This window comes from Panthera pardus, unplaced genomic scaffold (assembly GCF_024362965.1).
Source record: "Panthera pardus isolate Hobbes unplaced genomic scaffold, ASM2436296v1 HiC_scaffold_21, whole genome shotgun sequence".
NCBI lineage: Eukaryota > Metazoa > Chordata > Mammalia > Carnivora > Felidae > Panthera > Panthera pardus.
Genome location: NW_026526777.1, coordinates 67997879 through 68025698, shown reverse-complemented (window position 1 = coordinate 68025698; position 27820 = coordinate 67997879). Strand labels below are relative to the sequence as shown.

Below are 27820 nucleotides of genomic sequence, written 5' to 3'. Positions count from 1 at the left end.
AATGCAATCCACGATCTAAGAAGTGATTTTTTTTTTTTTTTTTTCCAACACTCCGATTACATATGGGGATTTAAGACTGACCCTGGAAAACTCGTAGCTGGACCCAGGAAAACATTCTAATAAAGAAGGGAGACCCGGGGGCCCCGGATGGCTCAGTCGGTTACATATCCAGCTCTTGACCGGCTCAGGTCATGATCTCACAGTTCATGGGCTCGAGCCCTATGTTGGGCTCTACACTGGCAGTGTGGAGTCTGCTTGGGATTCTCTCTCTCCCTGTCTCTCTGCCCCTCCCCCACTCATGTGCACACACGTTCTCTCTCAAAATAAACAAACTTAAAAAAAAAAAAAGAAAAAGAAGGGAGATCTGGATTTAGGAATAAATTCACTTTTGGATCTGGACAAAGAAAAGCGGGCTTTGACTTCAATCACTCTGTCAAAAACAAACAGACAAACAACAACAACAACAACACTCTTGACCTCTGAAGTCAAGTTCTAGGGGCTATTCTAAAGGAGCTCAAAGAAACAGAAAAACTCGGACAGGACTGGCCCCACTAGGGACTGAGCAGAGAGGATTAAGTCTTGTCGCTGAGCAGCGTTTATGTGCGCCAGATTACTCAGGCTTTCCAGATGTGGTCACAGAACCTTTGACAAAGGTTCATTTGAAAATACTGACAAACGTGGGGCGCCTGACTGGCTCAGTCGGTAGAGCATCCGACTCTTGATCTTGGGATCGTGAGTTCGAGCCCCACATCGGGTGTAGAGATTACTTGAAAAAAACAAAAACAAAAAACTGATACTCTTACAGGGAAAAAAAGAAGAGGGGTCAAACCACAGGATATCAGGTCTTTTCCAAGCTGTTTTCTGTTACTTACTCTAACAAGACAACGCAGATGTCTGAAACCGCCTTTCTTGTGAACCACACCACCGCCCAGGCCGTGTCCCTGACACGCTCTCCCTTCCTTCCTCAGTTAGCTCCTACTCTGGCTTCGGCTCTCGCGGCTCAGTCGTCTCTTCCCCAGGAAGCCTCTGCTGACCTCTGTGACTAGGTCACAGTCCCCTCATCACACACTCTCCACCTACGACCGCGGTACTCCAGTTTCGAAACCACACGGTAACGCGTGACAGGCAGCTTCCGAGACGCACCCCACCCCGTGAGCCTCACCTCTGGGGACTCACGCGCTTGGGAGGTCGCCAGCCACCATGTCCCGGGGCCGGTATGTGGGACCAAGAGAATACAGCAGAAGCGCGGACACGTGATTTCCAAAGTCAGAATGTAAGAGACGTGCCACCTCTGCGTTGATCTCTTGGACCGTGTTCCCTGGAGGAGAGGCTTCATGGGGCAAGGAACCGAGGTCTCCCGCCAAGAGGCAGCCCCGACTTGCCGGTCGGGAGAAGGAACCACCCTGGGCAGAACCTCTGCCCCCTGGCAGCATCCTGACCCACGGGACCAGGACGACCACCGCTCGGCTGAGCCGCGCCTCTGTTCCCGAACCCCCCCCGTAATCCCTCACCCACTGTGTGAGACGACGACCACTGGTTACCCGTCAGCTGCGAAATTTGGGTCCTATTTGTTACACAGCAGCAGATAACCAACACACAACCCCAAGTGTCCAAAAGACATCCGACCTGCCCTTCCTTCCATGCTGTCCTAACGGTCACCAGAAGCATCAGATTCTGACGTAAAGGGTAAAAAAGCATCCAACTCTCACAAATAGGTAACTGCTCTCCGACGCTAGTTAGCCGGACTCCCGACGTGCCTTCCGTGAACTCAATTACGACCTCTGGACAGATCAACACAGAGACCAAACCATACCTTTTGGTCCATTCTCCACGGCTTCTTCTGCAGCTTCTGGTTCGAGGTCTTTCTCGGAGCTGTCCGTGTGGGCTTTGGCCTGTCCGTTAACCGACGTCCTATCACTCGCCACAGCTGCGTTCACCTTTGCCGGTGTAGGCAAAGCGGCTCCCCCAACCGCTACCTCCTGCTGCTTCTGGAGCGCCGCCTGCGAGTGGAGGAAGAGTGAAGATCCGCTGACCGGGCCAGCACACAACACGTGAGCCCTGGGGCAGACTCTGGCCTGTGTCTGGGTCCTACCAAAGCACTCCGCTCCAAGAAATTACTAATAGACTTCATCCACTGTATCCCATCTGCGATGAATATTACAGACGTGACATTGGAGTAAAAGCTAAAAACGATCCAAGTCATCATGGACAAAAACCTGCAACGGAAGGTCACGTTTGCGTGACCTGAGGATCACTAGAAAAACTGACCAGGAAAAATTAAAATAGGGAGAAATAATCAACCCCAAATACAACCGAAGGTAAAGACTGAACACAGTATCATTTGTTCTTAAAACGGACAGAAGAAGATCTCGCTCAGATTCAGAAACCTACAATCTGAATCAGGAAAATTACACTGGGTAGAAATAAACGATCACGAAGAAAAACTCACAAAGGCAGAAACTATCACTGGTAAAAGCTCCCTTCCGGGCCTTCTCTCCCCTTCTCCCCGCTGTAAGCGCTACGACCAGCCTCACCTAGAACACTGCAGATGTGCTTTGCCTGTGCGTCAACATTATCCCCTTGGAACCGTATAATAAACGCTCTTTTTCGTGTCTGGCTTCTTTTACTAAACATTATTTCTGTAAGGTTCATCCACAGAGTCGTAAATAATTGTATTTTGTTTGCGCCGCTAGGACATTTCATTGTGAAATTACAAAATGCACTGGTTTACTGTCGGTGAGCCCTCGGGCATTTAAGTGACTTTAAACTAAAACAAGAGATCATAAGTGAGCGTATGTTTATGAAAGTAGAAAATAAAGCACGGGGGAAAAAGCGTCAGTAATCTCACGGTTCAGGACAGTGACGCAGTTTAGCGTCTCTGTATTTACATTTAACGTGTCACCTGCAAACCGACTACTTCAACGAACAGCGACACTTTCTCGGGTGCTAACGCAGGCGAGTGATACACGGAAGACTTCAAAATACCTTCTCGCGAGGCCCGGATTCTCAGTCTTTCCCCATCAGTCTCCAGAAAGAGTACCAGCGTCCAGAAAAAGAGCATGCAACCAACCCAAGTGGGCAAACCCAGAACATTCAGTGAATGGCAGGCAAGCAAAAGAAAGCATTTCTGTTGGTGATCAGCAGGCCCGGCTCACACGGTCGCTGTCCAGGAGGCCACGCTTGAATTCCTCCAGCAGAGCGAACCCCCTTGGGGATCCCACTGTCCACCAACGGATTCTAACTATCACGTAGAACAGATCGTACCTCTTTCTTTACATCATCTCTCATCTGTACTTTGGGAAGTTTTAAAAGTTCAGGAAGGTATAGGAACAACTGCCCACGTAGCTACACCTCCACACGAACAGGTCTTAGCATTCTGTCACTTTGCTCGGTATTTATAAAGAAAATTAACACTTTATGAGGGCTGAGGTTTCCTCTGATCCTTCCCCAACCCCTTTCCTTCTCCATTCCCAACGACATCCAATATGGTCGATCACTGTAATCCAAATTACGGATTCCAGTTCTTTCTGGTTCTCTTTCCAAGATTCTTGGTTTGCAGGTATCTTGATTTGCAAGATTCTTGACTGCAAGATCCTGTTCTCTTATTTAAACGACAGCAACCTCTAAACAGGACGGGGCGTGTGAGCCACCCTGCTGAAAAACCACCTCGAGGCCCGTCACAGAAGCAGGGACGGGGGTGGCAGGCTAAAATAAGACACGGGCTTTCGAGGACAGCAGAGAAACCCCTCGGAATTCCCACTTATTGTCTCGAATAAACTAGGTGAACGTCGTTTTCATCCTCTCACGAACGACAAAAATCTGCCTTTTTCCTCTCGATAACACTGAAGACCCCAGGGAAGAGGTACTTGAAGCGAGGAGTGAATTTTCAAAGAACTTAAAGAGGTTGGCAAGACGACGAGGAACGCAGAGCCACCACCGCGCCCCACGTTCTCCTCGCTCAGACTTTTGGACCGGCAACGGGTGCTTTAGGAGCGAAAACTCCATGAGTAAAGCCGGCCAGGCTAACTCCAGAGGCAGTCACGCCTCGGCCCGATGGGCAACGCGAGTGTCAGACCGGCCCTCTGCTGGAGGCACCGGACACTTTCACGTGGCAGCTCGCTCTGTGAGGGGAACGGGACAGGCACCGGGACTTTCGTCGCCTTCTTGCGGACCAGGGGAAAGGGCGGGAAACTCAGACGGCAGGTGACGCGTCTGATAGGCAACAAGACAAGGGCAGAGCCGGGACAGGATCCGAGTGTCATGTGAACCACCCCCCACCCGCCCCCCCCCCCCCCCCCCGACTGCCCCGCCTGTCCCCTCCCGCGTGGGGCAGGGAGCCGGAGGAGCACCGGCGGCCACGGCACCCGCCGCTGCCGTCAACGCGGCCAGCCCGGCTCTGCCGGATCAGCCGACGGCCTCCGGCGACGGTCCTCCCGCGAGCTGCGGTCTGGGCCCTGACCCCCGCCCGCCAGGGCCGCCCTGGGAGTCTACGCCAGACGCACCTCGGGGACACCGCCCCCCCCCCCCCCCCCCCCGCCCCCGGGCGGCGGGCGCACCTGCTGCTGGGCCAGCTGCGCCTGGTACAGCTGCTGCATGTACTGCTGGTAGTGCTGCTCCTGCAGCTGGCGCACCAGGAGCTGCTGCTGCTCCGAGCTGCCCGGGTACTGCTGCGCCGCGTACTGCCGGAACTGCGCGGCCGTCTGCGAGTTCAGCGCCGCCATGATCTGCTGCCTGCAAAACGCAGAGGACGCCCGCCGGTCGCACCACGGCCGCCGCGCCGGGCCGCGCCGGGCCGCGCGGCCCCGCTCTCCGTCCCGACCGGCCGTCGCCCCGCGAAGGCTCCGGGCGGCCGACGCGGACCCGTCGGCCCGGGGCCCGGGCCCAGAGGAAAGGTCTCGGGAAACCCGCTCGGCCTCGAGTCCGTCGGGAGGCTCTCCGAGGAAGAGCCGGCACGGACGCGGAGGGTACTACGCGCCACCGGACCCGGCGCCGCCGCCGCCCGCCGCCGCGACGACGGCCCCCGCGGCCCCCGGGGCGCGCCCCTCGGCCCGAGCGTTCCCGCGCGAGGCCGCCCGGCGTGCGCTCAGCACCCCGGCCGGGGCGAGGCCGAGAGGCGGGGCGCGGCGTCCGGGGACGTGCCCGAGATCACGCCGCCGCCGGAGCGGCCGGGGCCGGGGTTCAAGTCCCGGCAGGCCTCTCGGACCCGGCCGCTGTCAGAGAGGGACTGGCCTCTAGGCCAGAGGGGAGACACTGAACCGTGGGCCGCGGCTTCTCGACCTGAATAGAGGAGGAGCAGCGAGGGGCAGAAGAGCGACTAGAAGAGGACGCGAGGGGCCCTGGGACGTGGAAAGAAAGCCAGTGAAAACCTGAGGGTCTCTTGCATCTAATTTAAAGCCTGCCTCAGGGCGCCTGCGTGGCTCAGTCGGTTAAGTGGCCGACTTCGGCTCAGGCTGTTATCTCAGGGTTCGTGGGTTCAAGCCCGTGTCAGGCTCTGAGCTGTCAGCGCCGCTTCGGATTCTGTGTCTCCCTCTCTCTCTGCCCCTCCCCCGCTCGCACTCTGTCTTTCTCTCAAAAATAAACATTTAAAAAAAAAATTTGGGGGCGCCTGGGTGGCTCAGTCGGTTAACCGGTCGACTTTGGCTCGACTTTGGCTCAGGTCATGATCTCGTGGTTTGTGAGTTCGAGCCCCGCGTCGGGCTCTGTGCTGACAGCTCAGAGCCTGGAGCCTGTTTTGGATTCTGTGTCTCCCTCTCTCTCTGACCCTCCCCCGTTCATGCTCTGTCTCTCTCTGTCTCAAAAATAAATAAACATTTAAAAAAAAAAAAAATTTTAAGCCCGCCTTAATGAAGAACACGGAAAACAGTATCCGGGCCCACCTGTTACTATAAATGTCTGTCGTGTTCTTCCAGACAGGCTCCACGTGCTTAACTCAGTTATGTGACCAACTCCACAAAGACCTCAACAGGCCAATGACCGATAAAGCAGAATGTCACAATGACACTGGGCCTGGCCGCCCCCAGAGGGGTGTACTCCTAGTCTCTCTCCAAAGCGGAACGAGGCCCGGGGTGGGTCGGGGCCTAGCCCGACGCCTTTCCGAGGAACTACCGAGAAATAACGAGACATCAGCGGACCCTCACGTTCTCTGCAAACCTTCCCCGACGTCTGCAGTGTTAAGCTCTTCCTGCCTGTACCCAGAGCTCCCTCTGCAGTAGTCGGTCCCCTGGGAGACGGCTGCGCTCACCGCCCCGAACAGGAAACGGTTTCGGGTCCCAAACCCCGTACTCAGAACGGCACCTGCCACGGGCCGCACCGCCCGGATTCTCTGTCCCGGGCCCGTGTCTCTGGGCCTCTCGGACTCTGGCCGCCTGGCGGATGCACGAACACCCAGAGAGGGCGAAGCAGACGCACAAGCGGGGAAGCAAGACAAGGTCACGGGGACCCAGAGACAGAGCGAGCAGACGGCGGGCACAGGTGGCTCACTTCTGCTGTTCCAGCCGCAGCCGCTCCTCCTCCAGCCGCCGCCGCTCTTCCTCCTCCCGCCGAAGCCGCTCCTCCTCCTCTCTCCTGCGCTTCTCCTCCTCCTTCTGCACTCGCTCTCGCTCCTCTTCTTCCCGCCGCCTTCGCTCCTCCTCCTCCTTCCTACGGGGGAGGACAGACGCCGTGAGCACCGCACGAGGGCTCCCGCTTCAAAATAACCGAGGCCACCTTCCCCAGTGACCACAGACTCAGCCCCGAGAGGACGCGGTGGTCTTCTCACACTGCGAAACGTGCGCGCTCCGCCAGGAGCCATCTCCCCTCCGGAGCCCACGTCACCGCACGCAGGACCACGGCAGGGACATCGGCCACCGGGCAGCAGAGAGAGGCGTCCGTCGGGAAGACACCACTGCAATCACTACCATACACCCACAGCCCGAAGGTTTCCCGGCCCGGCGCCCTCCCGGCCCGGCCCGGTGCTCTCGACACCAGTACAGAAGTGAACACTGCCCCTCCAGTGCCACGGAGCCACAAAACTACGAGTCGCGGCCGAACGTACTGATGTTTGCTTGTGTAATGCGAAGAGCAGGCAAATACAAAGGACGCCTTCCTGGGTCCGTTACCATCTGCGCAGAGAAGACGGCACTGACAGCAAAGCGGGGACAGGGCTCTGGCCTGTGCTTTACGTGTTGCTAATGAAAAACATTTCTAGGGCACAGATCTGTAGGTTACTTCTGAGTTTAAAAAATATCAAAGCTTTCAGACGCCCACTGGCTTAGTCGGTAGAGCATGAGACTCTTAATCTCAGGGTTGTGAGTTCAAGGCCCACGTTGCGGTGGAGCCTACTTAAAATTAAAATAAGGGGCGCCTGGGTGGCTCAGCTGGTTAAGTGTCTGACTTCAACTCAGGTCACGATCTCACGGTTCGTGAGTTCGAGCCCCGAGATGGGCTCTGTGCTGACAGCTCGGAGCCTGGAGCCTGCTTCGGATTCTGTGTCTCCTCCCTCTCTCTGCCCCTCCCTCCTTCACGCTCTGCGTGTGTGTCTCTCTCTCTCTCAAAAATTAACAAACACGTAAAAAAATTTATTTTAAAAAATAAGTTACAAAGCTCTGAACGTAAAAGAGAAAAAGAACAGCAGGAAATGCAGGCGCCGCCCCATCCAGCTCTCGCCCTCCCCTGGTGCCTCTCTGGCTACGCGCGGTGTGGACGGCAGGGTGGCTGAGGACGGGACACAGAAGTCCTCTGAGGATCTGAGAAGACACCACTTCTTGGTCTTACCATGACAACTGCTTGGGTCACCCCGCTTTTCTCCCAAAACTCCTATAATTGATTAACAACACATCCGAGCCACAGCCAAGACTCAAAATATAGCGATGACATGACCTACTTGTAACCTGTCACAGCTGGCAGGGGGTAAGATGTTCCAAGGCCAGAGCGAGACTTCTGGACTGAGGAACTCTAGTCTTAAATGCTTTCAAGGAGTGCTAGATGAACTTGATCTCATGACAGAACTACAGTTTTAAAAAAAAAAATACAGGGCGCCTAGGTGGCTCAGTTGGTTAAACTTCCAACTTCAGCTCAGGTCATGATCTTGAAGTTCAAGAGTTCCAGCCCCACCTTGGGCTCTGTGCCAACAGCCCGGAGCCCGGAGCCTGCTTCGGATTCTGTGTCTCCCTCTCTCTCTGCCCCTCCCCCGCTTGCACACGCTCTCTTAAGAATAAACAAACATGTGGGGCGCCTGAGTGGCTCAGTCGGTTGAGCATCTGACTTCAGCTCAGGTCATGATCTCACAGTTTGTGAGCTGGCGCCCCACATCGGGCTTGCTGCTGTCAGCACAGAACCCGCTTGGGATCCTCTGTCCCCCTTTCTCTCTGTCCCTCCCTGGCTTGCGCGTGCTCTCTCAAAAATAAACAAACATTTACAAATAAATATCTAAATAAGTAAACAAGTAAATAAATAAATACGCAGATGAACGAACGTTTTTTAAAAAATCAAAACTTGTCCTTTGGATAAAAACAATCTTCTTTCGGATAAGTGCCTTCTGAAAACGTCCGAAACGATTTCCTATCATCTTACACAGGAACAGGACTGCACCTAGGGCTGTCCCTTGATGAGCCGGTGGTTACAACCACAGACACAAGGGCTGTCTACGTCCTTGTGCTGTGACGGAGAAGTTCACCTTCACGTTAAGTGGCCCTGACAGCTATCCTTCTCTAGTGTTTGTGCCTATTTTCCATGGTCTCTGTCTTCTTCCTATCAGGCTGTTTTCTCTTCTGTTGTTTCCAATTCAGGTTAAGTAGAACACCAGAGAACCAACTGTTTCCAAAGTAAATATAATCTGAGGAAAAACTGGTTTTATGGTGTCACTTTCATTACCCAGAAATTTTAGATAATCAAAGTCATCGGAAGTATACTCTGTAGATAAACGCGTTCACTGCAATGCTGCTGGACTCACAACCACGACAGAAAACCCCATAAACCTAAACAGCGTATTCAGCAACTCCCCCTCCAACCTCTGCAAATACCTAACAGGCCATCTGGGAGCCAGAGCCAATACGAATGTCTCCATAAGGCCGACCGAGTAGCACGGGTGACAGCCGTGCTACGGAGCAGACTGTTCTAGAAGCTCGAGGGAAAAGGCAGCAAAGGGTGAGTCGGACCAGGGGCGCAGGGTGGGGACGGTGGCCCAGGTTAAGGGAGAGCTCGCTCAAAACCTCAGCGTGACCAGGAGGAGGAACACCGCCATGACCGGGAGGAGGTGTCTGCGGAAGGGACAGCCAGGCGAGAGTGGCAGCCCAGCCCCCAAACTCCCAGGACAATCGGCCGCTCCCACCAGCGGGGCTGGACGACCGCCCTAAGGAGCGGGCACCCGATGGAGGACAGACCCCACACGCAGCAGCGTCGGGCCGGGCTGCACCGGGAGGACACGCGCCGTGCCCTCGAACCTCACCTTTTCTTTTCTTGCTCCTCCTTCTCGATTTTGTGGGACACGACGTACGTGGAGAAGAGATGGCAACACCTGTTCAGGAGCTCGACAAACTCTACCATGGCGTCCTCTTTAGAGGTATTTCCCAGGGCCGCCCACTCTCTCCTGGAGGGAAAGCGGGACGGGTCACCTCCTCGCCACAGAGCGGGAAGGTGCCTTCACATAAGCCTACGCGCGAGCAATTCGCAATCAGAACTAAATCGGAGAGGGACCCTAGCATAAGGCAAAGGCTCAAGTCCTCAGTTTCAACGAGCAAGTGGGGTTGACTGAACGAGCTAGGCCACGCGCGGCCCAAACTCACAGCCGTAACCGCGGCCTGAACGCCCTGCGGGTCTTTTCCACGCTAGCAAAGGGGTATCGAAGAGTCCCTCTCCTCCTGTCACCGCATTTTAGTCGTAACTGAACGCGCTCCACGGTGCATTCTTTTTCTGCCACAACTCTGTGCGCGTCCCACAAGGACATGGCTTACTGAATACTTTATGTGGCTGCTTTTCGTGTTATTTGGGGAGGATCAACTTTAGCTGCACTTGTCTTATGTTCATAATCAGAGGAGTAAACTTCTTCCACATTATTTATGCAAACACATCTCCACGCCAAACACACACACACACGTGAAGATTCCAGAAGCTGCGAGCAGAAGTGTCAGTTTCAGTCTGACTCTAAGCTAAGGAGCCCGCTGTTTACATCTTAACCAACTGGCTCTCCACTCGACTCAACATTACTGTCGCTAAATCCGTTATACAACAAAACATCGTTACCTCCTGTCATTCCCCAACACATCAAAGAATCCAACCTCAGGACAAGTGTCTGGATTATATGGACCCATAAGAACCTGCTTATGCAGTGCCACAAGCTTCAGTTTTTCTTCGTAAGTTGGATGAAAGGCTTTGCCATCTTTTTCTGCAAGAAAAAGAAACACAAAAACAATCAGAATTGACAAAAAAAAAGTACTTTTGGTATCCGACGACGCCGTTTCGCTCTCTAAGGTAGTCACAAACTAGCTGCGATAGATACAGATCTTACAGTGAGAGTTTTATTTCATATACTGAATTTTAATAGAGTCTAAGGCAGAAACCCTTTATGCGGAGTTGTTTGTTTTTTAATGAAGCCAAGCATCAATATCTATGTTAAAACTTCTACAGAAGAAACCAATCTGTCAAGCTAACAGGCACACACAAACTGTACCACCTGACATCTTTTACACATATTAAAACTTGTGCAACAATCATTTTTATAGTTATTTAACTTCATTTCAGAGAGAGAGCATGGGAGCAGGGGGAGAGGGGCAGGGGTGGGGGGAGGAGAGGGAGAGACAGACAGAGAGAGAGAGAGAGAGAGAGAGGGAGGGAGAGGAGAGAGGGAGAGAGGGAGAGAGGGAGAGAGGGAGAGAGGGAGAGAGGGAGAGAGGGAGAGAGGGAGAGAGGGAGAGAGGGAGAGAGGGAGAGAGGGAGAGGGAGGGAGGGGGAGAGGGAGGGAGAGAGGGAGAGGAAGAGAGGGAGGGAGAGGAAGAGAGGGAGGGAGAGGAAGAGAGAGAGGGAGGGAGAGGAAGAGAGGGAGGGAGAGGAAGAGAGAGAGGGAGGGAGAGGAAGAGAGGGAGGGAGAGGAAGAGAGGGAGGGAGAGGAAGAGAGGGAGGGAGAGGAAGAGAGGGAGGGAGAGGAAGAGAGGGAGGGAGGGAGAGGAAGAGAGGGAGGGAGGGAGAGGAAGAGAGGGAGGGAGGGAGAGGGAAGAGAGGGAGGGAGGGAGAGGAAGAGAGGGAGGGAGGGAGAGGAAGAGAGGGAGGGAGGGAGAGGAAGAGAGGGAGGGAGGGAGAGGAAGAGAGGGAGGGAGGGAGAGGAAGAGAGGGAGGGAGGGAGAGGAAGAGAGGGAGGGAGAAAGAGAGAGAGAATGAATGAATTTCAAGCAGGCTCCATACTCAGTGTCGAGCCCAATGCGGGGATCGATCCCACAACCCAGGATCACCCCCTGAGCCAAAAATCAAGAGTTGGACACTCGGGGAGCCCAGGTGGCTCAATCGGTTAAGCGTCCAACTCTTGGTTTCGGCTCAAGTCATGATCTCATGGTTCACGGGTTCCAGCCCTTCATCAGGCTCCACCCTGCGAAGCCTCTTTGGGATCCTCTGCTTCTCCCCCTCATCCTGCGCACTCTTCCTCTTTCCCTCTCTCTTTAAATAAAGAAAATTTTTAAAAATTAAAAACAGTAGTATGTATTGCCTACAAATTTTATCCTGGTACACAGTCGTCACCAAAATAAAATCACTGATGAGAAAAGAATGTGGGTTAAAGCTTATTAACAGGAAACTCAGCAGAAAAAAAAAAAACAAGCAGAAGCGGCCAATAAGCATCCCAACACATTCAATCAACTAGTCACGAAAATGGCAATCAAAACCATACCAAACCATAACCAAAACTTGTGCCGTGATATGGTCAAAAAAAGTTAGGTTAACATCAAGAGCTGGTAAGACCGGGACAAAGAGGCACCCACGCTCCCGATCCCGGACGATGCTGTTAAGTATACACTGTTACCGTGGAAGGTAGCAGTTATGTTAGAAGTTTTCTTGGAAGACAAGTTAGCGATAGATTCCAAAATCATAAAGGGGCACACCCTGCCATCCAGTCCTTCCAATGCTCGTTCCCTCCCCTCCATACTGTCCCGAATACGGACAGAGGCACGTGCAGGGATATTCGCTGCCGCCGTGTGCTTGCCATCCTAAACAATCTAAAAGTTCTTCGAGAAAGAAACAGCTAAATAATGTAACATATTTGGACTGTGGCATATGTGACTTATAGGAAGTAGTAAGTGAAAGACGCAAGCGGCAGAAGATGACACACAGAGCACACAACACGCTTCATCAATCCTAAGCACTCCCCCAACCACACACCTGAACATCTCTAAAATCAGATTTGGTTTTACCAGCTGACATTTTAAAGTTACAAATAAGCAGGTTTTCTTTCTTAATAGTATGTAAGATATTAGGGAGTCTTAAAGCTTTTAAAAACGGGGGCGCCCGGGTAGCTCCGTTGAGCGTACACGACTCCGGATTTTGGCGGAGGTCATGGTTTCAGAGTGGAGTTCGAGCCCATCGGGCTCCGTGCTGATAGCGCAAAGCCCGCTTGGAATTCTGTCTCCTTCTCTTTCTCTGTCTGCTCCTCCCACGTGCACGTACTCGCGCGCTCTCTCAAAAATAAACTTTTAAAAACAGGAAAAAAAAAGGATCTTAGAGTTGACACAATACAGCATGTAAACACACCCACATACGTATTCTACAGGTACGTTTACATGAATGTAAATGCAAATTAAAAAAAATCCAGGAGTCACATCACACCAAAGGAAACCGAAGGAGTCTCACAGAGAATTTAAGCCTTACTTGTCACTGTAATCTTTCAAAGGAAAATGTGCGGAAGAGTAAGCTGAACTGTTAAGAGGAGTTTCCTTTTTTTTTTTTTTTAATTTTTTTTAATGTTTATTTATTTTTGAGAGAGAGAGAGAGAGAGAAAACATGAGCTGGGGAGGGGCAGAGAGAGGGAGACACAGAATCCCAATCAGGCTCCAGGCTCTGAGCTGTCAGCACAGAGCTCGACACGGGGCTCAAACTCACGAACCGTGAGATCCTGACCTGAGCCGAAGTCACTTAACCGACTGAGCCACCCAAGAGCCCCAGAGAACTTTTACATACTTCTATGTACCTGCACTTTTTTTTCCAGCAAGAACAAACTCATGCGGCATTTGGAAAAAAATATTAAGAAAAGACACTGGGACACTGATCTTATTTATTTAATACAAATCGAAACAACTCAAGCAACCTGTGGGCCTGCCATCTGTCTTTGCTACTGAGCAAACAGTATCACTAGACAATTAGCACCAAGGAGGAACTTCCTCTAAAGCTTTTTGGACAGGATTATCAGAGTTATTTATTTACCAAGTAAGAGGCAAGTCCCACTTCAAAATCTCTTAGAATGTTATTTCAGGGAGCCCGGGGGTCTCAGTCGGTTAGGCATCTGACTCTTGGTTTTGGCTCAAGTCATGATCTCACGATTCATTGGTTCAAGCCCTGGTCAGGCTCTGTGCTGACGGTGCGGAGCCTGCTTGGAATTCTCTCATATTCTCTCTCTCTCTCTCTCTCTCTCTCTCTCTGCTCCTCCGCCACTTACGTATGTGCTCTCTCTCTCGCTCGCTCTCAAAATAAATAAAAATAAACCTAAAAAAAGAAGAAGAAGGTGTTTTGGGTTTTTTTTTAAATATTTTAAAAAAATGTTTATTTTTGACAGAGAGAGAGAGAGAGAGAGAGAGAGAGAGAGAGAGAGACAGCACTAGTGGGGGAGGGGCACAGAGAGGAGGAGACACAGAATCCGAAGCAGGCTCCAGGCTCCGAGCTGTCAGCACAGAGGCCGACAAGGGGCTCGAACTCACAGACTGCGAGACCGTGACCTGAGCCGAAGTCGGATGCTCAACCGACTGAGCCACCCAGGCGCCCCATGTTTTGTTTTTTAAAGCCAAAAAGAACTACTCTAAGGATACCATCTTGAGCCTTATAAAAAGAAATTACATGCTGGTGACTCAAGGTGAAGTGAGCCTAAGAAACAGCAGGGGTGGAGCACAGGAGGTACAAGTCCTTGCTTTGTTCAGTCAGGATTCCTGGGGTTTGTCGCTTTCTCCTTCAGGGAAAAAAAAGCGCCTGAATTGTATGGAAGTGGTTGCTTTGACCTAAATAAATGTAAATAAAGATAAAATCAGATAGAAACTTTATCCACTAGAAGACCAAACACTTTCCCGATTAGTCATGTAATATAGCAATTTTCAAACCTACACACACACACACACACACACACACACATTCCTACTTGCTGCAGGGAGAGGATTTGACACCAACAGTCTAGTAGATATCAACACAATTTCTCTAGCCTATGACTACTACAGTTATTTCAGTGGAGGGAGGGTCCATTTCTTACCAGGTAATGAATTTACTCCTTTATTTCAAAGACCTAGCCCTGCAAACTAGGAGCAGGGGAAGAAGGGAGAGGGTAGGCAAACAACGAAACTGTGACAATTAATTAGCAAGTTGTCAGCCTAACCTCCCGCCCTAAAAAGTGACTCATCCACAGGCAGGGTGAGTTTCCGGATTTCTGAATGTCGTTTTAACATCTGCCCTTTTTACTGCCTGGCTCAGCTGGAGCAGCATGGGACTCGTGACGTCTGGTCTGTGAGTCTGAGCCCCAGGCTGGGTGTAGAGATTACTTAAAAATAAAATCTCATAGGGGTTTCGGGGGGGCTCAGTCGGTTAAGCGTCCGACTTCGGCTCGGGTCATGATCTCACGGTTCATGGGTTCGAGACCCACGTCGGGCTCTGTGTGGACACCTCGGAGCCTGGAGTCTGCTTCGGATTCTCTCTCTCTCTGCCCCTTCCCTGCTTGCACTCTGTCTCTCTCTCTCTCTCTCAAAAATAAATAAAATGTAAAAAAATAAATAAAATCTCACACACAAAAAAAATAAAGAAAGAAAGAAGAATACATTTTCAGTGTTAGCTCTGGCCCAGCGTCAAATTAATCTGTTCACCACCATGAACCCGAGCACTCAGCACCACGCTTGGTTCATGGGTACCACCTAACCCATGGCCGACTAAAGAACAAATTGACTTCACAGGTCAATTTCTGTGAGAATTAGCAAAACGGTACATTCGTTCTCATCAACTGTACTGGCATTTCCACAGAATCATGCGCACACTTGTTCAAGAACTGTTCTATCGTCTTTCGTTAAATTCTACTATCTTCACATTAATCGGCATCATCCAAGCTGGGGACCAGATGTGTCTGAACCAAAAACAAGCACGACAAGACAAAGAAAAGGAAACGCATCGAAACGTCATCTTTCCGAAAGATCGGCTTACAGAGTTTTCTTTAGTCATTTTTTATATTCCCAAATTTTCTTCGATATGCAGAAAGTACTTTCATATCAAATACATATACGCTTTTTTCTTTTTTAACAAACATTTGTAAAAAGTCAAGACAACTCATCTTTCAGCCTTTGGGACAAGGTTAACAGATCCATTATCCTCCCCGGAGGAAGAGACACAACCCAGGAGGATGTGCAAATCCCGCCCTCGGTACAGACAGCCCACACGGTGCTCGTGTTCTCGACGCAGGATGTGTTTTGTTCGGTTTTCCAAGTCAGATGAGAATAATTTTCTTCTCAATTACTTACGGTTCCACAGGCATTAAATACGCTTAATAGGGAAGTTGTAACTGCCATTAACTACACAGAAAAAGCCTTGATGAAACTCAAAAATCTCTCACCGGGACCACATTCCTAAAGGGAAGTTCTAGTTCAGTGCTGCCGGAAAGGAATACAGACTGGCATCACCCTAGGTTCCTGCAGTCACACGGTTAATTGTTACCAAGTTATACTCTGTTTTCTACGGCAACCAAAAAACAAACGTGAAGTACGCTTAGAAAGAAAAGGCAGGGCTATTTTTCAGGTACAACCGCATAAAGACACAGCCACGAGCAGACAGTGACTACCATCACCAAAGGGAAGCGTGACTGCAAAGCTAGTCATTCTTTTTTTTTTTTTTTTAACGTTTATTTATTATTGAGAGACAGCGAGACAGAGCATGAGCATGGGAGGGGCACAGAGAGGGGGAGACACAGAATCCAAAGCAGGCTCCAGGCTCCGAGCCGTCAGCACAGAGCCTGATGCGGGGCTCGAACTCACAAACCAGGAGATCATGACCTGAGCCGAAGTTGGATGCCTAAATGACTGAGCCACACAGGCGCCCCGCAGAGCTAGTCATTCTTAACTGACTGGACTGAAAGGGATCACCTGTTGGCATCTGTCCAGCAACAACGATTTTTAAAAAGTTCATTTTCTATAAAACCGAAGACTGATAAAAGGTTACAAATCAGTTTTACCTAAAGGAGACAGACTAAAGCAGGGAATGGCAAACTGGATCGATCATGCCCACTGCTGTCTTTATAAGACCTGGGAGTTAAGAATGGCTTTTGTAAAGTTTTCTTGTTTAAAGTAAGCGTTATGCCCAACGTGGGGCTTCAACTCATGACCCTGAGATCAAGAGTCACATCTCTACCGAATGAGCCGGCCAGGTGCCCCTGGCTTTTACGGTTTTCAAGGGCTATAAAGCAACAACAAAAAAGCAAAAATGGAAAAACAAAAACAAAGAATATAAATGAACACAGACCATATGTAGCCATTAGAGACTAAAATACTATCCAGCCCTTTATTTTTTTTGATGTTTATTTATTGACAGAAATAGACAGACAGAATGTGAGCAGGGGAGGGGCAGACAGAGAAGGAGACACAGAATCCGAAGCAGGCTGCAGACTCTGAGCTGTCAGCAGAGCCCACAAACCGCGAGATCATAACCTGAGCCAAAGTCAGACGCTTAACCGACTGAGCCACCCGGGCGCCCCCTATCTGGCCCTTTTATAGGGAAAGTTTGCCGGCTCCTGACTAGAGGAAGAAGTAAACTCAGAAGCCAAATGACTTCCAGGTATTCAAAAAAAAAAATGACAGTATAATTAAAAGGACAGAGAAAGTATTTACAAACTTCCAGCTAACCATGATGGATTAAACACACAACATTAGCTCTGATCCTCAATGAAAAACCTCCACGCAAACAAATAAGGGAGGCAATTTAGAGAACGCTGGGAAGGTTCAGGAACCCGGGTTCCTGAGGCTCCAGGTTCATAAGAAGCTGGAGTCTAGATGGAAAAAGTAATGCTTCTTAGGGGGTACTAAGAAGGAGGCACCCCTCCCTCCCACTGTGTTCGACAACCCCAAGCAGGCAGGCGGCTACCCGGCCCCTACTTCAGCAGAGGGCTGACGTTTACTGGAGAACCCGAATCACACGTGCTCCAGATGGGGGAGCACCAGGCTGGGAGTGAAATGCAGGACTAAAAACCAAGCAACGAGTTGCCCTCATCAACCCTCATCAACGGTAAACAACTTCCCCCCACCCTCCCTTCTCCGGCCTACTTCCTGAATGCTGACAACTAAGTTCCTACAACCCAGGAAGCAGCCAGGAGTATCTGCGGGAAAAACTGGCCCCAAAGATAAAACCTACAATTACTGGGGCGCCTGGGTGGCTCAGTCGGTTAAGCGTCCGACTTTGGCTCAGGTCACGATCTCGCGGTCCGTGGGTTCGAGCCCCGCGTCGGGCTCTGTGCTGACAGCTCAGAGCTGGAGCCTGTTTCAGATTCTGTGTCTCCCTCTTTCTCTGACCCTCCCCTGTTCATGCTCTCTCTCTGTCTCAAAAATAAATAAATGTTAAAAAAATTAAAAAAAAAAAACAAAAACCTACAATTACTAATTCGAAAGGTACTGATGGTTTGAGGGTTCCCCTATGAAACCTCTGCTTCATCACCCTACAATTAAGGCTGCTACTCAAGGCTACAGTAACTGTTCGGTCCCTTACCCTCCAACAGGAATGAATACTTGACGATCACCATATATTTGAGAATGCTTCCAACACGGGAACACCCACACCCCCACACCTAAACTTTTTTTTTTTTTTTTAACATTTATTTATTATTGAGAGACAGAGGGTGACAGAGCATGAGCAGGGGAGGGGCAGAGAGAGAGGGAGACACTGAATCCGAAGCAGGCTCCAGGCTCCAAGCTGTCGGCACAGAGCCCGACACGGGGCTCGAACTCACAGACTGCGAGATCGTGACCTGAGCCGAAGTCGGACGCTTAACCGACCGAGCCACCCAGGCTTACACTTAATATCCTTCAACTTTCAATATTACTTCAACTTATACTTAATATCCTCAGAGACAGAAGCTAATGTGTCCATTAAGCAAAACGAGGGACGAGAAAGAAAGACAATTTAGGGAATAAAAACTCTTAGAAATGGAAAATGTAAAAACAAATTAAAAAAAAAAAATCTTCGGGGCGCCTGGGTGGCTCAGTCAGTTGGGCATCCGACTTTGGCTCAGGTCATGATTTCGCAGTTGATGACTTCAAGCCTGGCCTGGCTCTGTACTCACAGCTCAGAACCTGGAGTCTACTTAGGATTCTATGTCTCCTCTCTCTGCGCCCCCCCCCCCCAAAACAAACATTAAAAAAGTATTTTTAAATATTTCATTGGCTAGAAAATGGAGTTGAGAATATCTCCTAAAAGACAGAGATGGAGGGGCGCCTGGGTGGCGCAGTCGGTTAAGCGTCCGACTTCAGCCAGGTCACGATCTCGCGGCCCGTGAGTTCGAGCCCCGCGTCAGGCTCTGGGCTGATGGCTCGGAGCCTGGAGCCTGTTTCCGATTCTGTGTCTCCCTCTCTCTCTGCCCCTCCCCCGTTCATGCTCTGTCTCTCTCTGTCCCAAAAATAAATAAAAAACGTTGAAAAAAAAAAATTTAAAGACAGAGATGGAAAAGATAAGAGAATTAGAAGTTCAATTCAGAAGATCCAATATCTTTTTTTTTTTTTTAACGTTTATTTTTGAGAGAGAGACAGCACAAGCAGGGGAGGGGCAGAGAGAGAGAAAGATACAGAATTGGAAGCAGGCTCCAGCCTCTGAGCTGTCAGCACAGAGCCTGACATGAGGCCCGAACCCACAAACTGTGAGATCATGACCTCAGCCAAAGTCGGATGCTCAACTGACTGAGCCACCCAGGTGCCCCAGAAGTTCCAGTAACTTAGTATTAACATTATCATAGAGTGAAATCAGAGGATAAAAGGGTGGAAATTATCATGAAATAATATAAGGAAATTTCCCAGAAATGAAGGATGCAGCTTGAGACTAGGATGACTATCAAAATATTGAACATAATCATTCAAAAAATAAACAGAAAGGAGATAAACAGAAATTCTCAAATGCTAAAGACAGAGAAAATTCTCAAACTTGTAGGAAGAGAAACAGGTCACAACACAGGATCAGGAATAAGAAAGACTACAGACATCTTTAGAGCTGGAATACTGAAAGCTAGATCACAATGGAATTATACCTTGAAATTCCGGGAAGGGACTCATTTTGAACTCTTGACCCCCAGCACTGTAAAATAGGGGTTGTTTTAAGCCACTGAATTTGTGGTAATTTGTTTCAGCAGTAATAGGACACTAACACAATACACAAAACATATTTTCCCAAGCAATTAAAAATAGAAGTGACTTCTAGACTATGTTCTTATTAAATTCATAAAGGGGCGCCTGGGTGGCTCAGTCGGTTAGGGATCCGACTCTTGTCTTCAGCTCAGGTCATGATCTCACGGATTGTGGGATCGAGCCCCAGGCTATCAGTGCAGACCCTATCTGGGATTCTTTCTCTGCCCTTCCCCCGCTCTTGCTCACCTCACACACTCTCTCTCAAAATAAACTTTAAAAAAAATTCACAAGTATTTACAGTTCTAATAGGACAACATAATCTGATAATAGTGTCATATTAAAAAATGCACACGTATTTAACAGTTCTAATACAACAACGTAATTGGTTGTCCTGGAGTCAGTTACCAAGCCCAAAGCTCTGAAAAATTAAGTCCCTTCCACCTGAAATTAATTATACAAAAGGTTATTAGTCTCACACATCGACTGCAAGAACAGGTTTATACACAGAAATCCTATTTTTCTCTTTTCTTTGGAGGTAAAGGTGGAGTGATGTAACAAACTATTTCAATGTCCCTTCTGGCCTTTATCTGTGAAATGAAACCATACAATCTATGAGCCGGAAAGGATAGTAACGATCAGCGACTGAATCTCGCAACCAAAGCTCAGACCCCCTGTACATTTCCACATGGCCCACAACAACGTGTCTCTGGATACACAACATAATAAAGATGTAAACAGCAGCAGCAAACCTGAAGTGTGAGAGAAGGAGAAGCGGTGGAGGTTACAGCTTAAACTAATGTGAACTAGAAACTATTTCACTAAGTCTCATGGTCACCGCAAAGAAAAAACCTGTAGCAGATTCACCAACGATTAAGAAAGGGGACTCAAAGCATATCCCCCCTAGCAACTGCCACCTTACGCCTGAGCAGGTGCAGGTGATGGGAACTCCCTGTCCCAGGCACGCGATTCCATCTCTGCGGGGCTGTGGTTTTTAGTTCTTTACTCTGAGTCAGTAATCTCTCACACTTCTTTTTTGTTTTATTTATTTGTTTATTTTGAGAGAGAGCGAGAGCGAGCAAGTGTGTGCAACCAGGGGGCGGCAGAGAAAGGAAAAGAGAGAGAATCTCAAGCAGGCTCCGTGCTGTCAGTGCAGAGCCTGACATGGGGCTCGATCTCACAAATCGTGAGATCATGACCTGAGCTGAGATCGAGCAGGAAGCTTAACTGACTGAGCCACCCAGGCGTCTCGATCTCTCAAATTTCTATCCACAGGGTCTATTTCCAGCTCTCGGCATTAAAGAAAACACATTTCACAGGTAAGACCTCAAAAAAGCCACAAAATACCCATCATGTTTGCCCGGAGTTCTCTACGCTCCAGGCGTAGCTAATTCCCTCACACTTGCTAAAGATCTACATTTTATATCCCAGCTCTGTTAAGTATACAATAGGGACAAATTATTTAACCTTTCTGAGCCTCAGTATTGTCGCCTATAAAATGGAGATGACTTCTCCATAGGGTTCTTGTGAGGGTTACAAACAACGTGTTCCAATGTGCTGGTGGAGTGCCCACAAAGCACACACTGACAGCGGCCATTATGCTAACGATGTCCCACACCTGGACAAGTAGCTCTCTTCTGAAAGACTCGATTTGTCTTTAACCCTAAAGGATGCTGTCTCAAACAAAAAGCATTACCCAGGGATGGTCGGATCTGCACAGAAGAGAGCAGCATGTCTCTCTCTTCCCTCACCCTAGATACTGTATTTCCATCAAACCAGCCTGAGATCAGATTAATGTGCTGGTTGGGGGGGGGGGGGCAGAGAGAGAGGGAGACACAGAAGCCGAAGCAGGCTCCAGGCTCTGAGCTGCCAGCACAGAGCCCGACGCGGGGCTCCAGCCCACAAACCAGGAGATCGTGACCTGAGCCAAGTCGGATGCTTAACCGACTGAGTTCCCCAGGTGCCCCACAACAAACCTCTGAATAAAGGAAGACACAGGGTTTACAAAACTGAGTGGCAGGATAAGAAAAAGCACCCTAGACGGTGCTGACTCCAGAGCTCAACTTGGTAAATATTAAGCCACAGTAGCTCCCATGTAGCAAACAGATAAAAGCACAGCAGCCCTCCCTTATCCGTGGGGTGCACAATCCAAGACCCTGTGGATGACTGAAACCACGGAGAGGACCGAACCCTATATATAGAATGCTTTTTCCTATACATATACATCCACGATAAAACTAAATTTATCAAATTAGGCACAGTAACAGAACAAGAATAATAAGATAAAACAATTCTAACCATACACTGTAACAAAAGTGATGTGGACGTGGCCTCACTGGCCCCCACTCACCCTTGTGATGACGGGAGATGATAAAACACGCACGCGACGAATGAGGTGACGAACGAGGCGATGTGGGGTAAACGACGCAGGAGCTGGGACGCGGCATCAAGGCTACCGCGACCTTCTGACGCGGTGTCAGGAAGATCACCAGCTTCCGGACCCCAGCTGACCACCGTGGGGGGTGAAACCAGCGGTGAGGGGAGCTACTGCAGACACTATCTCCTCTTGGGGGCGGTTTCCAGAGTGGGCGCCTTGTGGAAGTTCATCACCACACACTTATGAGCTGTGTACTTTCCTGAACGTGTATTAAATGAAGGGGAGGCCTCCCGGGGAACGTCAAAGTAACTCACATGAAACACACACGTACACATATCCCTGAATCTGTCTTCAGGTGAAAATTTCAGTTCAGCTCAAATGTAACATGAGCTAGCCAGTAAGAAAATCAGACGCGTGAAAGGTATTACTATTCTCAGCGCCTATCGTTCCTTTCTTACGACGGTCTCGTAGGTCTGTATGTTCTCTTACACTATTACACCCTTGTATCTAAAGGTGAAGACGATAAAGAAAGCAGGAAAACATAAATTCAAAATTTAATGATGTTGGATAGTAAGAATTCAATTTCAAATTATCTGGGGCTAGACCACTCAAGTCCAGGAGGCACACACTAATTACACAGGCTACCAAAGAATGAACGACAGCTGCACATCGCTGTAAAACCTTGATGGGGCCATTCATACCAATGGTGGGAAATGCCTGTGCTTAAAGATGACAAAACGAATGGAACCATCTCAGCATGTCCACGTGACTGCCTCTCTGAGACCCGTAACATAACTGAGCGTATGACCAAGTCTAATCAACAGCAATGCTAGTGGAAACGCATCAACAATTCCATAAAGACACTGAGTCCAAGACTTACGACTTAAGTTCTTCCGAATTCGACTACAGGTTTTACATACCATACCCTCAAAAATGCTCCTGTCATGCTCGCTCGCTCACTCTCACACATGCACTCACACACACACACACACACACACACCCCAGATCCCTAGATCTGTCTACTGAAAAGGCCTAGAAACAATGACCAATCCAGTAGCAAAGAGCAGCCACGCCTATCACCCAGATGATGGCTCTTCAAAGGCTGTTTCCCACTAACAGGTTGGAACCTCGTCTCCTTGGACAAACGGCTAATTCCTGCTGAGGCAGGAAATGTATACGAATAACCTGGAACATCTCATCATACCAGATAGCAAGGAAGCTATGAAAAACTATTAGTCATGTCAAAGGGAACTTATGAGCGAATTCGACAAGGCTCCCACTTGCTAAAGACAGTATTGAGCATCGATAAGAGCTTAAAAAAAATAAATCAAATACGTTTAAAAGCATGAGTACATAATGACATCAAAAAAAAGTGTCACCTGTTGAGGCCGCTAGAGAAAGAACTCATTATTCTGAAAACTAATAAAGGGAAAGACGCATTCTTCCTTTCCTGTTTGAATTTCTACTCCAAACTAAATAGCATATGAAGAAAAGCATTCCAGTGAAAGAAAGACCATTAGACTATCACCATTTTTCAATCCCTAATGAATTAACACATCCATTTTCAATTTACACGAGTTTAAAAAGATCATTACATTAGCTAAGTGCAGGCCTCCCAAAAAATCTAATACTGTATTAGCAGCAATGGGACTTAGCAGGTCAATATTTTGATAAGCACATTTACTTCAGTCCTTTGGAAGCAATTTTTGCCCCATTACATTCAAAATCTCGAACCTGATAGCAATATTACGTAGGAATTCAGATGGCTCTCTCATGCTTCACTCCTCCAGATATCCAAAGAGACTCCATAAAGTGATCACGTGGAGAAAAACCGTATGCATCTTTCCATGAGCCCTTAATATTTCCAGGCAAACATATTTAAAAAGTTCCCAAAAAGCGATGAGGCAGCAGGGCAGTAACTCTGAATATTTTGCTCAGCACACCTTCAGAAGAAGCAGGGTGTGCTTTCCACCTCCTGCAGTGGGGAGACCTCTCTGGAATCAGAGAGCGAGCCGGCCCTGCCTCTAACGCCCAGTGGCCTGGATCAAGTTTCTCAACTAGGAAGCCCCAACGATACCCCAAATACTCAGCAATACCCCAAATACTCAAATGTCTGTGGAAACAAAATAACATATCTAGGGTTCTCAAAATGGTACCTGATGTGACTGCCACAGGGTCTTTAACTCCTCTTTTGGACCCTAAGTCCCTTCACAGCAAAAGTGAATGTACTGTTCATCTATATTGGTGACCTAACCCACCTACTTAGAACGTTATCTGTACTAGGGACTTAACACCATCTGAAGTTTGTTTATTTAGTCTTAAACTCATTTGTTTAAATAATCTTGACACCCAGTGTGGGGCTCGAACTCACAACCCCAAGATCAAGAAACACAGGCTCTACCGACCGAGCCAGCCGGGTGCCCCAACGAGGTCTGAAGTTTAGATGGGAAGATGCTAACTTACATTTACCTGTATTTTCATCTATGATTTTATTTTTACCTGCATAAAATTAAGACAGTAGGTAGTTGACATACTGGGTCCGGTTTACTGGCTTGTGACCACAGTGACAGGGGTGGAATGAGAAATGGGGTCTGTGACTCCCAATCCAAGTTATTTTCAACAGATATCCACACTCTAAAGGTTCCTATTTATTCCACAGAAGATAAAATGGAATGTCATTTCTAATTCTTGTTGAGATTCTAGTACAAAACCACAAAACAGCGATCTATTAGAAAATGTTGCAGGGCGCCTGGGTGGCTCAGTCGGTTACAGTGTCTGACCTTGGCTCAGGTCACGGTCTCATGGTTCATGAGTTCGGATCCCCGCATCAGGCTCTCTGCTGTCAGTATGCAGCCTGCTTTGGATCCTCTGTCTCCCTCACTCTCTGCCCCTTCCCCACTCGCACTCTCCCTCTCAAAATTGAACAAACCTTTAAAAAATTTTTTTAAAGAAACACTTGCAAAACCGACAAAAATGCCAAGCACCGCGCTGGGATTACACGTTAAAACAAAGGCAGCAACAGTTGACTCACCCATAATTCTGACTGCTTTTAGACGCCCCCCCACCAGGTGTCTCCTATCCTAACAGCCTCATCATTGCTGACCACGAAGTGATCTACACAGAAAGGTAACTTTAACTGCCATGTTATTTCTCCTTTTAAGTATCTGAATGCCGCTTTGAGAGCTTAATTTAGGAACTAAATGAACCGTACCTATCAATGTAGCTTTTATTCTCCAAGGTCACTGGTAACTAGGCCCCCAAATTGCAGGTTCCTCAAGGACTCCTACTACTCAACAAGAATGTTAAAAGAATGTTAGCTTTAGACCAAATCTTAAGTCGGAGACGTCAAATATCATCATCTAATCCAGCTGTATACACATACACACACACACACACACACACACACACACACACACACACAGGAACTGAGTCTGGAAAAGTTAACTGCCTAGGAATTTACATGGTAAATAGAATCCAGGGCTTCCCGACCCCCAAAACAATGCCAAATTTACTGCAGGTTATACAGTGTTTTAATCTTACAAAGAAAATATTACTATTTTCAAATAAGACAGGCTCAGAAGATTGTTACCTTTTTTGTTGTTGTTGGTCACGTGGCCAAAGCTAGGATTAAAAGTTGGCCCTTTCCTATTCTCAAATACCTTTGTGCTACAATATACTTGAAGCTTATTGAACATTTGGAAAAGTTAAGTTCCAAGAATAAAAGTTTGAAGTAAAATGTAGTTATAGGAGTTGTATAGGAGCCACCAGATTTTTATCTAAGTGGTAATCTATCACCACCATAGGAAACACGAAATTCAAGCCAGTGACCTAAGACCCATTAGCCATTACCAATTCCCCACGCTGGCCAGTTCGCAGAGGGCTGAACTCAATGTGCAAGGACAATGAACATTTCAAGGGTAAGCTTTTTAATAAAAAAAAAAAAAAAAAATGGAATAAATGTGGAATAACCAAATGTTCTAGAAAACTTATAAAACACTTCCATTAGTTTGCACAAAGTTATGCCGAGAGAAAACAAGTAACTTCTGAACGTATCCCTACCACGAACTACACAACTTCAGCTACTCAAGTATGTCCTGCCCTCCAAAAGGAACTCCCTCTGGGAAAAGTGTCATAAATATGCTGTTCTGGAATGTACCCGAAACCTAGCAACCACTTTTAAAGTTGCATTCGGCCGTGGATCCGCCCCACAAGATCTAAATATCTCTAAGAATCAAACTAACAGGCGTCTCATCAGTCTTTCCCACTGAAAAGATCATGTGATTGGTATCGCCACCAGTGAATCACCCAAAAAAGGAGAAAGAAAAAAAAAAAAAAACAACCCACACACCACAATCCTGCTCCAAGACAGGAGACGTCTTACAATTAATTGTGCGAGAAACAGAGAGTACTTGTAGGCCTTAACTGAGAACTCACTCTTGCGCATTGCTTCCAAGTACAATTTTAACCATCTAGAAGTTACTAGAACACTGAGGGCACCCCTTCCTTTTAGAGGTGGACGAGCCGGAGGGGACGCATTAGCTTAACACTTCCTCCTCGCGGCCACATCAAAACCGCCAGGTGTGCAAGTCCTATTCGAGTTGATGGTTCCCCGGAATGACTGCAAAGGGAAGGGAAGGAACCGATGGGAAGATATCTTCCTCCCCAGAAAAGGGGTAAAAATCGGGGGAACCTGGTGTGCCAAACCATAGGAAGCAAGAAAAGGAATACGACCGTTAGAAAAAAAGCAAAGCAAAACAAAACGAAACCAAGACCAACCGCAAACAAAAAACCATCCCAGAACGGGATCCTCTAGGAGAGAAAAGGGCTCATTCTTCCACCCCGGCCCGTAGAAACCCGAGAAGCTGAATCAGGTCAAACGTCCTGGTAACCTCGGGGAGGCAGGACCAGGACCGCAAAACCCAGGTTCCGGGCCCGTCAGAGGTGTGTGACCCAGCGGCCCAGAGCGGGGAGACAAACTTCGGGGACCCCCCCAAGGACGCAGCCTGCTCGGGTCGCCGCGGCCCGGGCGGGCCAGGCGGGCACTGGCCCCGTCACGCTCGGGCCCCGGGCGGACTCCGCGGGGCGGCCGAGGCGGGGGCGCGGCCGGGCCGGCTCACCTTTGAAGAAGCGCAGCGCCAGGCCGTACAGCTCCTCCAGGCCGAAGCCCCAGCGCTGCTCCAGCCGCCGCGCCTCCTCCGCCGCGCCCCCGGCCGCCGCCTCCCCGGGCTCCGGCTGCTGCCCTGCGGCGCCCGGCCCCCGGCCCGCCCCGGGAGGAGAGGGCGGCGGCAGCGGCGGCGGCAGCAGCGGGGCGCCCTCCGCGCCGGGCCGCTCCTCCGGGTCCGGGCTCAGCGTGAGGCCGTCGACCGAGACCTCGAGCCGCTCTGCGTTCAGCACCGCCGCCATCTCCGGCTGCTGCGCCTCCTCGGCGGGGGACAGGCGGCGGCCACGTATCGACTTCCTGCTGACCTCTGACCCTCGGCGACGCCGGAACTTCCGCCGCTGAGAAGGATCTCCGGCTCCGCGAGAGGGGCTGAGGCCCGCGCCCCGCCCCTCCGCGACCCCCAGGCCCGCTGGCCCCGCCCCGGCCAGCCCGGGCCCGCGTCCGCCCGCGGGCGTCGTCCTCCCCGCCCCTCCCCCCCCCCCCCCGCTCCTTCAGCACGGCGGTCAAGGGCCCGCGGGGCGGGGTCGCGGGGGAATGGCGGAGCCAGCGAGGCCCGCGGGGCTCGGGTCGGAGATGGGGGTGGGGTCGCGGAGGGGAGGTGCCTACGGGGCCGGGGTCGTGGAGGGGGTGGGGCTCGCGGGGGCTGACGCCGCAGCGGGGCGGGGGCCACGGAGGGGCGGGGCCCACGGGGGGGCGGGGCCAGCGAGGCCCTCGGGGTTCCGGTCGGAGGGGGGCGCGGGTCACGGAGGGGCGGGGCCCACGGGGCCGGAGTCG

The 27820-nt window shown here is 49.8% G+C and overlaps 1 protein-coding gene across 2 annotated transcripts in view; it reads right to left on the bottom strand.

Annotated features, from left to right (window-relative positions):
- ACBD3 (acyl-CoA binding domain containing 3) overlaps window positions 1–27364 on the bottom strand; it is a 33405-nt gene extending 6041 nt beyond the window's left edge. The window contains exons 1-6 of one of the 2 annotated variants that reach the window (XM_053909438.1): window positions 27003–27364; window positions 10219–10360; window positions 9425–9565; window positions 6481–6639; window positions 4557–4731; window positions 1814–2000 (exon numbers count right to left, since the gene is read on the bottom strand). In XM_053909438.1, the coding sequence (XP_053765413.1) occupies window positions 1814–2000; window positions 4557–4731; window positions 6481–6639; window positions 9425–9565; window positions 10219–10360; window positions 27003–27288 (1090 nt within the window). In that variant the 5' untranslated portion in view covers window positions 27289–27364. Of the gene's footprint in view, window positions 1–1813; window positions 2001–4556; window positions 4732–6480; window positions 6640–9424; window positions 9566–10218; window positions 10361–21858; window positions 22423–27002 lie in introns of those variants that run through there. The other variant, XM_053909439.1, reaches the window with a different exon arrangement.
- Window positions 27365–27820: the final 456 nt, after the last annotated feature.